This window comes from Aythya marila (assembly GCF_965140915.1).
Source record: "Aythya marila genome assembly, chromosome: 6".
Classification (NCBI taxonomy): Eukaryota; Metazoa; Chordata; class Aves; order Anseriformes; family Anatidae; genus Aythya; species Aythya marila.
Window position 1 is genome coordinate 22,696,292 of NC_139047.1, and position 15,003 is coordinate 22,711,294.

Genomic DNA, 15,003 nt, shown 5'->3' on the forward strand with positions numbered 1-15,003 from the left:
AAACAAAACAAAAACATAGTATACTTTCAAGGGTGTATGTAGGACATGCAAACGGGACTCTAGTGTCATGTTTTCACCTGCATGGTTCAAATTTATAAACGTAAACATGCAGTCATCTGTGCTTAAGAGTGCAAAAAGAGTAAAGCAAGGCAATAAGATCTATTATTGTCTTAAGGCCAGTGTTCACATGGCCTGGAAGAGCTGGGAAAGGAGACTAAACTGGCACTTGGGTGTCACCATTAAACCCCTCTTTAAAAAAAAAAAAAAGCCTTAGTGATGAGGATTCTGCAGTTTCCCATATTCTCTCATATTAAAAAAAAAAAAACATCCAAGCTTAATTATCATTTAAGGTAGAAAGCTTCTTCCCAGATATTTTATCTAAAACCTACTTGAACTCTGCATCTAATTATATCAGACCCAAAATTGACTGCTCTTATTTATAATTCAGTTACTGGGGACAAATGTGCATTAAAATGACTGTGAGGACTTAGAAAGCTTCTTTTTAAATAGACTTGATAGATTCCAATAGTCTTAAGTGCAGTGTTCAGACTGGCAAATATGTATTTTATATTTCTAGCCCTGTGTAATCTTCAACGGTTTAGCCCAAAACAATTTAGTCATTTAATATTCTTGATCCTCTTCAACTGAATTTTCAGTTTATTAACTTAAATATGTACATATTACCTAACACAAAAATATTATGGATTGCATGAGCACAAAATGTATATCCCTGTAATACAGCTGGTTTTAGTTTTGATCCTCCCATATGACCATACAGCTACTTTCCTTAAAAGAGGGGGAAGTTTTAGGTCTGAAGCTCTCCCTGTCAAGTTAGTCATGTTTTGCCTGATCATAAGAACTTTAAAAGCAGTCATGTGGAAACATTTTTAAACCCACTCAAAATTAAATGCAAGAAAGTGGAGGAAGGTCCTTACACTCAGCCCTGATCATTTGAGATTTTATTTATAAGAAAAGATTTTAAAAACAAAATGTATATTCCTTTAAAATATATTCACATCTAATGTTTTGTATCATTAGTTTCAACTGAGTCTTACCAAAGAAGCAGGGAATATACTTATTTAAAAAAAAAAACACTATTCACTTACAAAGTATCTGTGAATATTGCAATTACAATGACATTTTGATGAACTGTAAATCCTATTTTGGTACAAAAGAAAACACTAGTCTTTAAGGTTTCATCAAGTAATTATTGTTGTTGATATTATTTGTTTTCAAGCAGAATTCTTAAAAAAAAATTATTCAAACTAGTTGAGTGAAAACATTCTCTCTTTAATCCTAACTAAGAGCACTGCCGAAAAAAGCAGAAATTACTCTTTTTTTTGAAAAAATATTTATTTTTATATCATGGGAGAATACAGCTTGAAACTTGATTTATTTCAGATTGTATTTCAGTGCTTAAAATTGAATTAAAAATATTAGTCTCCAAACTTATTCAGAACTTCAAATATTTTTTGTTTTTTGTTTTTTGTTTTTTTTTTAAATAAATTTGGCATGACATTTTATGCTGAAAATCCTCCTGTCATTTACACTGCTATAAGTTAAACATAGCCCCACTGAACTAAAACATGTAAGTCTCAAATTGCATTAACATGAATGATAGAATCTCTAGAAAAAGGCAGTTCATCTTTTGATGAATATTTGCTTAAAGACTAAATTCAATGGCATCCTTTGGATAGTTTTTGGTGGTAGCACTCCAAAAGCATCAGTATGCCTCATCCTGTTAATAGAAATTATGCTAAAAAGTAAGGTTTAACCAATGAGCTGGAGATTCACACTTAGACTGGGAACGCACCATCATCTTTGTATTAGCATGCAGTGAATTTTTCTTCAAACAGGAGATTAAGTCTTCAGAACAGGATATCCCCACTGTTTCGCTGTTTGGTTTGCATGTCACAGATTAAAGGATGCTAGACTTTAAATTCCAAGAGTCTATTGTCTTTTTTTTTTTTATATATATATATATATATAAATATATATAATCGGCTCATGGAAGGTCCACATTTTCAAAATGGAGACTTTCAGTGCTCTCAGAAGAGTACTTGAGAGAGCACTACTCACAAGAGAAGGCAGGAATGCAAAGTCACCAGCTGTAACATAAAATGTAGTTAATCCCACTGATTTACAATAGCACTTCAGAAATCTAACGAATGATAAGTATTCCATACATAATGTATAAAGTAACCACAGTGTTTTTGGAGATGTGAAGTATAGGGTGATATAAGAGTATCAAATTATCCATGTTTATTAATAGTTATCTGGATTTTTTTAAATTAAAATAACAGCATTGATATTATGATAAATTACAGATGAAAATGAATGTTACAACATGTGCTTTTAACTATGACCATTTACTATTCTCAAAAGGCATAGGTACAAACAAGTGAAATTAATGTAGTTAATAATCAGGCAAGATTTTAATCAAGCATATTTAGAGTCTATCTGCTAGATGTCATTTTAGTGTCAGAATACAATTTAATGAAAAAAAAAAAAAAAAAGGAACACTTACCACTGAAATAAATTCTTAAATTGGCACTATATTATTAACATAAAGTCAACATACAATCAGTCGTAGCCCCTGATCACTGGAAAATGTGGGGGGTGTTACAGCAATCAGAAACCGGCAGCAGTTTTTTAAGGGTCTTTGTTTGAAGTTCTTGTAACTCTTAGTTGAAACTTCTTAAGTTTTGTGCATTCGCTAACAAGATTCCAAGATTCTGGGTTGCTTGAAAGGACAAAAGTGACTGCTGTCATTGAATGTAGGGTTCAAGACTCAAATATTACAGCAACAGTTGAGCAGCTGAATCTCTTCTTTTGTTTAGTTTTAGTTTTTGTTTTTAAAGAAAAACACAATGGTTGAAAGAACCATTCTATCAACAGTTAAGAATTTAAAATTTAGATTTTTTCATTCTAAATTTTAAAAAATATAGATAGAAAATACTATAGCATCAAACTCCCAAGCACACTTAGCAGTTCCTGTCCCACTAATTGTCAGTGAAATTAACGCTTATCAATAGAACTTTTACTAATATGACAAGTGTGTTATTGAGTCAGCAAGAGTCCTTGAAAATGTGACTATTATTTATTTCAGTTGCCTCCAAGGTATTACATTCTTTTTCAGGTGGTAGCTCCTTGTCACCTACTTTATCATCTAGTCTTTTTTTATGTTTAATTTTTTTCATTTTTTCATGTTTTCAGAACTATGCAAAGCTTATTCCTGGAGCTACTGTTGGACGACTGCAGAAGGATTCTGGAAATATTCTTCAGTTGATAATTGCTGCATATCAGGTAAGGTGTTTATAATGTATTTTCTTCCTGCATGTCTGTATTTTCAAAGTCAGATTGCAATTTGGTAAATACAGAAGTATTCTATTTTTTTTTTCTGCACTGATTACAAGAACATAATTTTTTGTGCTTAGTTGTTGACCTATCCTGTAAAGGTTTCATTCACCCTGAGGATTAAGTGAGCACAGAAACAGTAGTTTTACTTGTAAAACTTTAACTCATTACACTCTACTGAAATGCTTAGTTAACCAAATTAAATTTTGACTTTCTAAGCTACAGAGTGAATGCTTTGGCAACGTTCACTCTGTAGTTTAGAAAGTCAAAATTACGATTTATAAATTGTTGTTAAAAATCGGGATTTAGAGCCACAACAGTAAGACACCAGCATTGGTCATGCAATTCACTATTAACTTCTGTTAACTTTTAGCTATCAAACTGTCACCAGGCAAAGAAAATGGGACACTGTATGTAACTGGCACTTGCTTTTGCTATGCAGTGCACTATGGAGAGTGACTGAGAGATGGTAGCATGTACCATGGCACAGGCTGCTTTATAGCAGTGCTTTGCTGAAAAGCTTCTTTTATACGTTTATCCTGGATTCTGCATGCTTTAGTAGGGTTTATTTCCAAAGTCTGTTAAATCTCCATTAACCAGTGATATCACAATCACTCAAGGTTGAGTGTTCTGTTACTTAGAACTATATCCATATAGTTCATGGTTTTCCAAACAGAATTCCCATAAATTTTTGTCACTCCTTACTTGTTCTGGAATGCTAAACTCACATTAGTATGTCATCTGTCTTGCCTTTCTCATAGTCCTCTATTTCATGCTTACTCTAAAGCCTCCTTTAATATAGGAATTCAGGTCTTCCAGTTCAATACTTCTGCAGGCACAGCTCTCTTCCTATCGGTAACTGTCACTGGAGTGTAGATCCAATAGTTCTGCAGGAATATGTGGCAGGAAAAAAGCACCGTTCTGTGATCAGTGCTGTTTTCTGCTTTAGCAATTTGATGCTGCCCCTGTGAGGCTGTTCTGAGGTTTTTAAAAAGCAGAATTTAGGAGACAAGAGAAGACTTGAATGTGTTTGTTTAGATAATACCAAGAAAGACTGTAAAGAGGACAGGAACATAAACATAGGGCTGCTCTTCAGAGTTGCATTTGTAAAATACATCCTGGCTGCCTGTCTCTCTTCTTTCAGAGGAATATTTTTTAGACAGTTTCACATGTTTTCACACAGATATATACACTTACTTGTATGCTGATATGCCACAGACCTCTGTCTTCACTCTCACCCTCCTTTTCATTAAAAACCTGTTCTAACAGCTAGCTGTAATGAAAAATAACTCTTTGCAAAGAACATTTTCTATTTCTTTCCCTACTGATTTTTTTTTTTCCTTTCTTTAAAAGAAATTGTTTGTTTTTCTGTCTGATGTTCCTTCTCTGATCTGCAGCATAAGACCATCATTATTATGCCCCAAAATTATTTTGGTACTGATGACAGAAAAGCAAAGCAAACCAAATTCTTTTAAGTCTTTTAGGAACAGTAAAATTGGTTGGTTATGATTTTAAAATGAAATATAAAATACCAGAAGACTCTCTATCACATGTAAAATTAGATAAGTGAAGAACTTTAAAGTTGGAAGAACTTGGAAGTCTATTAATTGTAACAAGTATGAGGGGAAACTTTTGAGGAAGTTACCTCTAAACATCCAGTAGCACCAGAATTTCACTTCTGGAGTCTAACCTGTCATTAGTCACATCTGCCTCCTATCAGGATTTCTTCAGGGTGATACTCTAACTTATAGATAGAGGTTACTATTAGCTGAAATTTTGTCCAGTGAGTAATGGAAAATGTAAATAATTGTCCCAGTGTTGTGTCTTGGAGACTTTGTTTTAACAATGTGTTAAGTGCAGAACAGTGCTTCCTCTAATTGTATTCTTATAGTCTCTTCTGTCTTGCTAGAAGCTGTGAAGATATATATCTAGATATATAGTGTCTTGGTCATGTATGCTGTCTATGATGTTTTTTTCTACTCCCCTGTTTGAACCTAATGATACTTTCCGTCTCCAACACCTCCTGTGGCAAAAAGGAGTTCAGTTGCTCGCTCCCAAGTTCAGCCATGCTGTGGGCAGGGTCTGGAGGAGGTTATGAGCTTGATGCTTGGTCCTCTTCAGTCATAGCAGGAAGGCAGTTGCAGGAGCTATTCTCTTGGCTTCAGGTCATAGCTCATCGTGTCCTAGAGCAGGTACTGGACTATCCACCAGAGTTGCTTATAGGTTCTTGAAGTCCCATATAGGTTTCAAAGTGTACAAACTGTACAAGTAGCAACAAGTCACACTTTCAAAATTTCCCAGAGCCCATTTTATTGCACTTAACCTTAAAGGTTAACAACCTTATTGCTTCATGATTGAAAGTCTTCCAGGCAGGAAACACTGAAAAACACCTTATTTGACATAAGTGAAGACAGCTGAATTTTTGGAGTGGGAAATGAGAAATGAGGGTAGACCTATGGTTAAAAATTACATGTGGAATAGAAAATCTAATTCCAATTTGTCACAGACCTTTTATGATACTCCTAGAAGTGTAATTCAATTCCCAGTGTTTCTGTTTCTTTAACTACAAAAAAAAGGGAATAACTAACTATTTGCCCCAGAAGAGTAGTGTTAGGCTAAATCTTTTAACAGTTTTAAAGTGTTCTAGAGTCTTTGCTGTACAAGCACAAGGTTTGTTAATATCATTTACCATGCATTGCTATCTAAAAGCTTCAGAGAGGAAGTAAGCAAGTTAAGAAAGTCTGAGCTGTCAAAATATTTGTTACAAGGAGTTCTCGTGTTCTTTCCAAGTATGATTCATTTTCTTCTGAAAGCATATTTCTGCCTGCTTTATTTGACATTAAATTCTGTATAGCTTTGTATTGCAGAATCATAGTCTATCTTGCATTGTGGCACATATCAGGCCTTTTGATTGAAGTTATTCCAGGATTTTAAAATTTTAGAAAAATTTAATTCCACAACCCCCCCACTCTGTCATCCCCCCACTGCTTTGCTCCCTTTTAACTTATGGGATAATAACACAAAAGAATAATATGTTAAAACAAGACAGATAACACAAGGGAACGAGTTTGAAACACTGTTTTCTCTGTTGATTCATTCAGAAAAAGTTTTGAACTGCAAACTTTTCTTTGTGAATGGCTTAAAGCTCACTAAACTGCTTGCTATTTGTCCCTAGACAGTGGCCAGGCAGCTTAGATGTAAAACACCATTAGAAATTCCCACAGATATAGATCTAAGAAAATGGAGTTTATCACAGTTCATGCATCCATTTTCAGTGGATTAAGGTGTGTGTTTGGACGTCTCACAACAGCTAAGGGAGGGATGTTCATGTTGACCTGGCACAAACAACACGATTTAATGTATTATGAATTTGTGTTCAGCAGCATTGAATTTTCTCTCATAGCTGTGCTCTATCTGAGCCTCGTAGTTTTGCAGCAGACAGAAGAGGGAATATTTGGTGATATATCCTATAATGTTAACACATACCAACTTTCACATTTTTATCTTAAGGCTTCCTATATTTAGTCATTTTGTGAGAGTCTAGCTTTTGCAAACAAATCGTTATCTAAGAATCTCTGCATTGTTTTGATAGCAACATGAGCACCATACTCCAAGACAAATGTGAGGGGAAAATTGGACACATCCACACAACATGAATAAACCGATGCCCAGTGCAGTTTTACTTCTCTGGATGCATGCTGGAAAGAGCACCGGGTATTAGGTCTCGCGTGATAGGTGTTGCTATCCTTTATTAAAGTGCTATGGTTTACTGACAAGGTTTTCCAAATAAAAAGGAATTTGAAAACAAAAATGAACCAAAAATCCATCCACGACTCTAAGATGAACTTACAAAGAATCCAGGATGTTTGGAAAGGACAGGGAGTTGTTTTCTATGCAGGTCTGTAACTACTCTACTTTTAGTTTCGGCTAGTGTCATTGTTTTCACCCCACTAGACCTTTACTCCAGTGAATCATCCTGATGCCTTTACTAGAGTGAGTCACTGAAGTAAGGTCAGCAAGATCCTCACGCTCTGATTGAAGTACAGTGGGTATTTTGTAAGGCAATTAAACTTGCAAGAGCACAAAGCCAAGTCTTTTGCTCTGTAATTGCTTAGGTGCTTTTGAAAAATTTCCATTTACTGAATCGACAGTCTGAAGTCATAGGGAATTTCCCCATGGTCTCCTATAGGCTTTGGATTAAGGCTAAATTGTATAACCAAAGTTGCTATAAAAATATTTTAAAGAGTTAAATATTAAAAAAACAACTGGGTATGAGAGCATTCAGAAAGTAAAATGAAGAGCCTTTTTCACTTAAGAAATGTAAGTTTGATTTAACAAATTGATTTAAGAAATGAGAGTGTTGTTGAATACATCTTGAAACAGCACCAACAGCTCATGAAGCAAGAATTTCCATAGGGAGAAAAAAGGAACTGTGTGAGCCACCCGGTTGTGTGAGCTAATCATGGAGATAGACTCTGGCTCTTGCTCTGGAAACATTGGGTGAAGTCACAGAGGCCCTGCATTAAGGCAAAACTGAGCTTGGAGCCTGCCCTGCTGGAAGGGAGATTGTAAGGTTTGATTCTAATAGCAGAGATAAACAGGGACTAATATTGGCATACGCTGGCTAATCAAGAAAAGCTCGGCGCTAGCAAAGCAATCAGAAACACAAATCCGTTCCTCGGTAAGACCAGAGCTAAAGAAAAGCCTGTATCAGTCAACAGAGCACTTAGTAATGAAAGATGATTTAATAAAACATTTAATTTGTTCTTCTACAAGAGCAGGAAATAAGCACCGTGATACCGGATATTAAACTGATACCACCATTGCTTTTAACTGAAAGCCAGCTCTGTCGGCACTTTCTTTGTTTCGGTTGCTCTCCATTGTTCTTGCAATAAAGAAGTATGTAAATAAAGAGCCAAAACCATGAATTTACTCCCGTGTAGGTTGGGATAAGTTACAAGCCATGTTACACAGATGTGGAACATTAGCAGCATTTGGCAGTGTTATCACTTCATTCATCACACTCCTTTTCCTTTAAGGAGCTGAGGTCTGAAGTAGAGCTGGAGGTCTTTGGAGACACAGACGGACTCAATCTCTCTTTCACTGCAATCTGTAACAATGGGACCTTTTTTCCACATCAGAGGAAGTGCTCTCATGTGAAAGTGGGAGACACAGTAAGTAAGGAACAGATTCTTAAAAGATACTGATTCCTGAGAATTTTGAACACTTTTTTTTTTTTTTTTAATTTATAAAATAATCTTCCTCCAAGCAAGTTACAAAAACCAGGCAGTATCTAAGACACTCTTGTTCTGTTTTATTCATGTATCTCCAGAATATCCTGCAGACCTAGGTATGCTGCAGATCTGATCAGACACCATTTTCTCTTCCAGGTCTCTTTCAGGGTGAACATAAGCCTATCCACTTGTGAAAAAAATAGAAGGCACATTGTGATAAAACCTGTGGGTCTCAGTGATACACTGGAAATTGAAATCCAACCCCAATGCAGCTGTAATTGTCAGGCCGATGCTGAGATGAACAGCTCAAAATGCAGCAAGGGGAAAGGCTCTTTTGAGTGTGGAGTGTGCATCTGCAACCCTGGGTACATGGGTCCACACTGCGAGTGTGATGAGAACTCCCTCAGCACAGGTTCTTGCAAGGGCTCTGTAGAGCAGAGCTCCTGCAGCGGGAGAGGTAACTGCTATTGTGGGCAGTGCGTTTGCCATCCATCAATGTATGGAAAAGTGTATGGGCCACACTGTGAATGCGATGACTTCTCGTGTGTGAGACACAGAGGACTTCAGTGTGGAGGTATGTTCCCTTTGAGCTATTTCTAGTGTCTATGGTTCAGACCACTACTGTCCCACTCTTACTTATGAGCCTGCGAGTCTCTATTTTCATTATATATTCAATTATAATCAGTTCTGTATAAAGTGCTATAATGTAGTATTTCTGAATGATCTTTAGATTTGAAACAATAAATATTTTTTGCCCTATTTTCAAATTTTAAAATGAGACACTTAGCTACTCCATAGCTAGTATAAATTGCCATAGCTTTCTTGGACCATACCAGCTTCCATCACACTGGGTCAGACTTTTAATGGTTGCAAACAGTCGTAGCTCAGAAGAAATTTAAGTTTATTGACATACATTGATATTAAGCAATGTACAATTTCACCCTGACATAATTATTAAAGTATAGCCATCTTAACCATCTGGGGGCTAATTTTTATTTTTATTTATTTATTTATTTGTAATGTTAACCTCGTAATCTAAATGACTTCAGCTATTCTTTGTTATGTGAGTATGATACAATCAGAATTTGAGGATTTGTATTTAAAACTTTTTCCTGGGCTATACCATTATCAGTCAGAAGTGATTCTACTGAAACAATAGGAATAGTGTTAAACTAGCAGGAACAAACAAGGAGATTGTGTTGAACAGACAGCCTGGATTTATGCTGCTATAAATGAAAGAAGGTTTACCCATTAAGTTGTGCACTGTTGGGAGATAACAATCTATGTGGAAGACTCCAGTGAAGAGAACAGAGTTGCACTGGCTTATGGCCAGTCTAAGCTAAAAAAAACAACCACTAATAATAATAATTTAAAAAATCCTCTGGCTTAAAACTAAAAATGCTAGAGGAAGAAGAAAGAGGTTTAAGAGTTGGAGCAGTGAAAATATCTGTTATTAAGGAGAATTATTTTAAAGGTCATCATTCCAATTCATACTGAGAGACTGATCTGAAGTATAATATATGTTTTCCCAGGCAATGGTGACTGTGACTGTGGGGAATGTGTGTGCCACAGTGGATGGACTGGTGAATACTGTAATTGCACAACTGACACTGGCTCCTGCATTTCTGAGGACGGGACACTGTGCAGTGGGAGAGGCGAATGCATCTGTGGGGTGTGTGCTTGCACACATCCAGGGGCTTCAGGCCAAACCTGTGAAAAATGCCCTCTGTGTGGTGACCCTTGCAGCTCTAGACGGTAATGTACTGGGTTTGTGTCTCTGATTTTGGTATCATCGAGCTATTTCCTATACTGCCTCAGCAATGTGCTTACTGCCACAACGATAAATCGGATTTACAGGCCAGAACCCAAGAACTTCTTTCCACTTCGAGAGGGGTAGTCATAAATCATACATCAACCATTTATTATCAGTTTATCTTGTATTAAAAAAAAAAAAAAAAAAAAAAAGTTAAGGGAAACAATTTAATCACCTTCATGCAGCACAAGTAAAACACACTTTCACTGCAATCCCTGGCTGTACTAATAATCAGAATGGTGGCTTTATCTGATAACATCAGACAAATACAGATGAATCTCCTTGCAGTCCAAAATACAGAATGAAACCATTCCAGCATAGCTACTATAACAAAAATTAGGACTCATAGGGAAGAAACTCAGAAAAGTTTGGAATTTGCATTACAGTTCTCACATGTATGAACTAATAAGGTCATGCTGTCTGCTCAAGCTTTACACATGTGCAAATTTACAGTCCAAATTCAGTTAATCTTGGTTGAATTACAGGGGCCCAACCGTGATAAAACTAGGTCATAGTCTGGGGATAAAATCAGTGGGTAGCTGTATGTCATATATAAGTTGATGATAAATTGATTGTACATGGTGAAGTGTCTTCTGTTCACTGAGCATACAAAATTTATGTAGCTTTCCTTCTGTGATGCATGGTGTATGCTGTGGTGCATGATAAGAAAAGGAATGAAAAAACGTGTGACTTAAAGCTGACCGCTCTAAATACACATATGCTTGTGCTTGCATTTGGTGAGCTATTCCAGGGCTAAAGTCAGTCTAAAATGAGTGAATTTCAGTAGAAATTTAAGCTAGAGGTTAAAGTAGGCTATGAAGAATATGTGTTATTAATGACACATTTTGCCTGCTGAGTACCAAGTCAGAGTAAGCTGCGTTATTGTTTCATGACTATGTCATGTCTACTTACTGGGAGTTGAGACCCATTCCTCCTTCACACCAGCTCTCCATCACTGTATTTTCATGCCTGTATTTCCAGTCTATGCTGTATCTGAGATGAGAACCTTTTCTACGGCATGCATTGTAATTACCATTTATGTTGGTGCTGAATTTGACCTATAAAAGCAAGCCAAACAGTTTGTTCAAAGCTCACGTGCACAGGCCTCAGTTTACAGAACCTTCTGCATGTAGCTGCTCTAAACACAAAGTACAATGCTGCTGCTTTGCTCTGCCCAATTTGGCAGAGAATAAGAAGTATAAAGTTACATGATGGGCATTACATTAGCCTATTTAAACATGTATATGCTATGCAGTGTTAGATCTTTTGTCTCTGTTGCAGTCACTTCCCTTGCTGAGATGCAAGGCAGGGAGAGCCAGAAGAGTGACACTTGACATACCTGGGTAGCATAACCGAGAGCACTAGAAGGCCAGGTCAGAGGGGACTGAGATGAATGGCTCAGCAGCTGAGAAGAAGAGAGTAGTAGTATGAGAAACATGGCAAATATGACAAAAACACCAACAACACCGAATTTGTCTCTGTGAGATAGGGGCTATCCCATTACCCACTCGCTTTTACTATTCATCATCTCCAGAGTGAGTGAGTGTTAAGGTCATCTCCATCCAGTGAAGATAATCTCAGTAGCCTCAGCATATTCTCATGGATATATGTAACTCAGTGCAACAGGAGATGACCAGATGTTCTTGGGTCATTTTGTTGCTCTCTTCTTTTTCTTTTTTTTCTTTTTCTTTTTTCTTTTTTCTTTTTTCTTTTTCTTTTTTCTTTTTCTTTTTCTTTTTCCTTTTTCTTTTTTCTTTTTTCTTTTTTCTTTTTCTTTTTCTTTTTCTTTTTCTTTTTCTTTTTCTTTTTCTTTTTCTTTTTCTTTTTTCTTTTTCTTTTCTCTATCAGTTCTTCAGGGTGGTTTTTAAAGTCTCAGCTCCTTTATCTGTCTGAAGCTAATTATGAAGAATCAGCAAGATACCTTTTTCATCAAGAATTTCATATATGACTTCTGTTTTGTTTTGTTTTGTTTTTCCCATTTTTTTTTTTCATGAATGAATTCTCTGTTTATTAAAATCCTCATTGAAATTCTGGGAAGACTTTTAGAGACTTTTAAAGGAATTGGTTTAAACTCTGTGGCTTTAAGTAATATTTTAGTCATTGCACCATTAAATAAAGTAAATAATTTGAAATTCTTTTACAATAAATTGTGCTGGTATAATTAGCATCTAAATAATTCCTGAGACAAGTAATCACATTCAAGAGACATCTGTTGAGATTCCTGAACTGTGTTTTAATACATTATTCAATCGACTTTCAACAAAGGAAGACTTATAACAGGTGCTCCAGCTTGATCTCTCTGAAGTTGATTTCAAATATTCTTCATCTGATAGGCATTACTTTGGCTGGTATTTAGTATAAGCTTACTTCAGAATATTTATTCTTGAAAATGAATGTTATGTCTGAGTAACCCCATGTCTTTGATAGCCCCACATGAATAATGTTGCCTAGGGTTCTGTCTGATAGCTAATAAGCTGGGAGAGAAAGAGTACAAGAGGGAGCTTATCCACAATAGCTTTATTCAGGTAGGGTTCTTTTTTTTTTTTTTTTTTTTTTTTTTTTTGTGGCAATCCCTATCATATTTCTGAGAACTACTGTATCCATAGCACAAGACCTTTTGTTTAGCTTCTTTTTAAAATGCAGATGCATACATACTCGCTTTTATATTGGTGCTTTGTGACAGACAGAGATTGATGAGCTGCTGAATTGTTTTCTGCAGGAGCTGTGTGGAATGTCATTTAGCTTCTGATGACAAGTCGCAGGGAGAATGCAGTGAAAAATGCAAATCAGTTGATGCAACTGTCAGCACTGCAGAGGGTTTGTATACTCAATCTCTCTTTTTTGTGTGTACATGATTATTGATAGCTTCCACTTTCGGTAATTTTATCTTTGAAAGTAGCCTTGTTTTTCTGCTGTGGAATTATATTAGGGCCCATAAGGCAATCACTCTCTATCTATGGTCATTCTACAGTAAGTAGGAAATGTAGATCAGGGCTGATATCACCCCTCCAATTAACTCATTGGATCATTCCTACTTTATAAGCAGTTTATGTAAGAAGGGACAGAATTTAATAAATACCAGTCCCTGAAAATCAGTTGCTGATGAAAGCCCCTGAGGTTGTCACGCCTGTACTGTCAGTTCCAGTGGGGCTTCTTTTGCCAATCAAATTCAAAACCTGACTCCAATCCTTATGCAGATGGTTGATTATATTTGGCAACTAGACACAGTCCTTTAACCTATGGCAAAGATGTTCTGCTGCTTGTCAGGTTTTATTGAGACATTTCTGGTATCCTAAAGGCTAAGCACATCTTTCAGTTGACCACAGTAATTCAAAGTTGCGCTCCATCAGTGAGAGTTCCTGAAATAGGAATTGACCTTGAATGAAATATTACCCTCAGTAAGAAACATAACTAAATGGAATTGTGTATTGAAGCATTTTTCACTCCTGTAGAGGAAGGTCCTTGCCTGTACAGTAGGTAAGCTCTTTATTCTAAATGCAACTAACCCAATCCTATGGCAAAAAGCAATTCCTAGGTGAGGCAGGACACTGATGTGTTATACCCACATCATAAATGTAATGTAAGCATTAAATCTGATGGATTAGATGGATTAATCTGATGGATAGAAACACAAAATGGTGTATGCATAAATAAGGATTGAATCTGCTAAACTGTTGGAAGTCCATCTGCATACATGCAAAAATTTCATGAATACATATCTTTTCTACAAAGCTCCAGCTTTTGTTTTTGATAACATTGCTCTGAATAAAGCTTGAATGTTGCAAATATTTCCCTTTCGTGGAAAGCTAATTCAAATGTATTTTTTATTACATTATTATTTTACTATGCCTTTCAAGATATTAGTATTTATTTATAAATATGAAAATGTCTTGACAAATTTCAAAATGTGCAAGCGCTTTTATTGTACCTATGTAGTTAGCAAAGCTTTCAGGCTGATATCACCATATAGCAGATGTTTGCAGGTAGGGATATAAGAGGCATTCTGCTTTCAGATATAATGAATAGTAATCAATAACAGGAACAGTCACTCGTGGTTCTGTTCACACACACACATGAAAAAGGAATATGAGAATGACAGTAGCATGTTCTGTTCCTGCATATCTTCTTTTTCAAGCCCTGTGTTTCCCTGATCAAGGATGTCAGCTACTTCTTTAGGTTTAAAATGTACTTACAGCAGCTATAGCAACTGTTGTATTGAAGGCTGGATAGCTGTTCCTGTCCTAACCCCTTAAAATAATTAAAAAAAAAAGAAAAAGAAAAGGAGCCGGTGCAAATTGTTTCATCTCAATTTACTTGTGTAATAGTACAAATGATTAGTTTTGGCATCAAGGTAGTCTCATTAACATGTCCAGGACGAGGGACTTGAAAAAAATAAAATAAAATAAAAATCTGAAATAAAAACCATATGCCCCAAACAAAAGGATTTTGAAAGTAGTATAACTAGAGCACCACACGGTATTTGACAGATTTTTAATGTGATTTCACATGGTAGTATAATGCTTCATTCTGTTTTTAACTTCAGCTTCTTTAATTTGTCATGGCATTTTGAAAACTAGAAATATCTCTAGGCTAGATTGA

At 35.9% G+C, this 15,003-nt stretch overlaps 1 protein-coding gene across 5 annotated transcripts in view; it reads left to right on the top strand.

The window, feature by feature from the left end:
- Window positions 1-15,003, top strand: part of ITGB6 (integrin subunit beta 6) — a 56,456-nt gene that overhangs the window by 30,652 nt on the left and 10,801 nt on the right. For all 5 annotated transcript variants that reach the window (XM_082763895.1, XM_082763896.1, XM_082763897.1 and 2 more), the window contains 5 exons: window positions 3,217-3,306; window positions 8,397-8,531; window positions 8,748-9,165; window positions 10,124-10,346; window positions 13,124-13,221. In XM_082763895.1, the coding sequence (XP_082620021.1) occupies window positions 3,217-3,306; window positions 8,397-8,531; window positions 8,748-9,165; window positions 10,124-10,346; window positions 13,124-13,221 (964 nt within the window). The remainder of the gene's footprint in view (window positions 1-3,216; window positions 3,307-8,396; window positions 8,532-8,747; window positions 9,166-10,123; window positions 10,347-13,123; window positions 13,222-15,003) is intronic.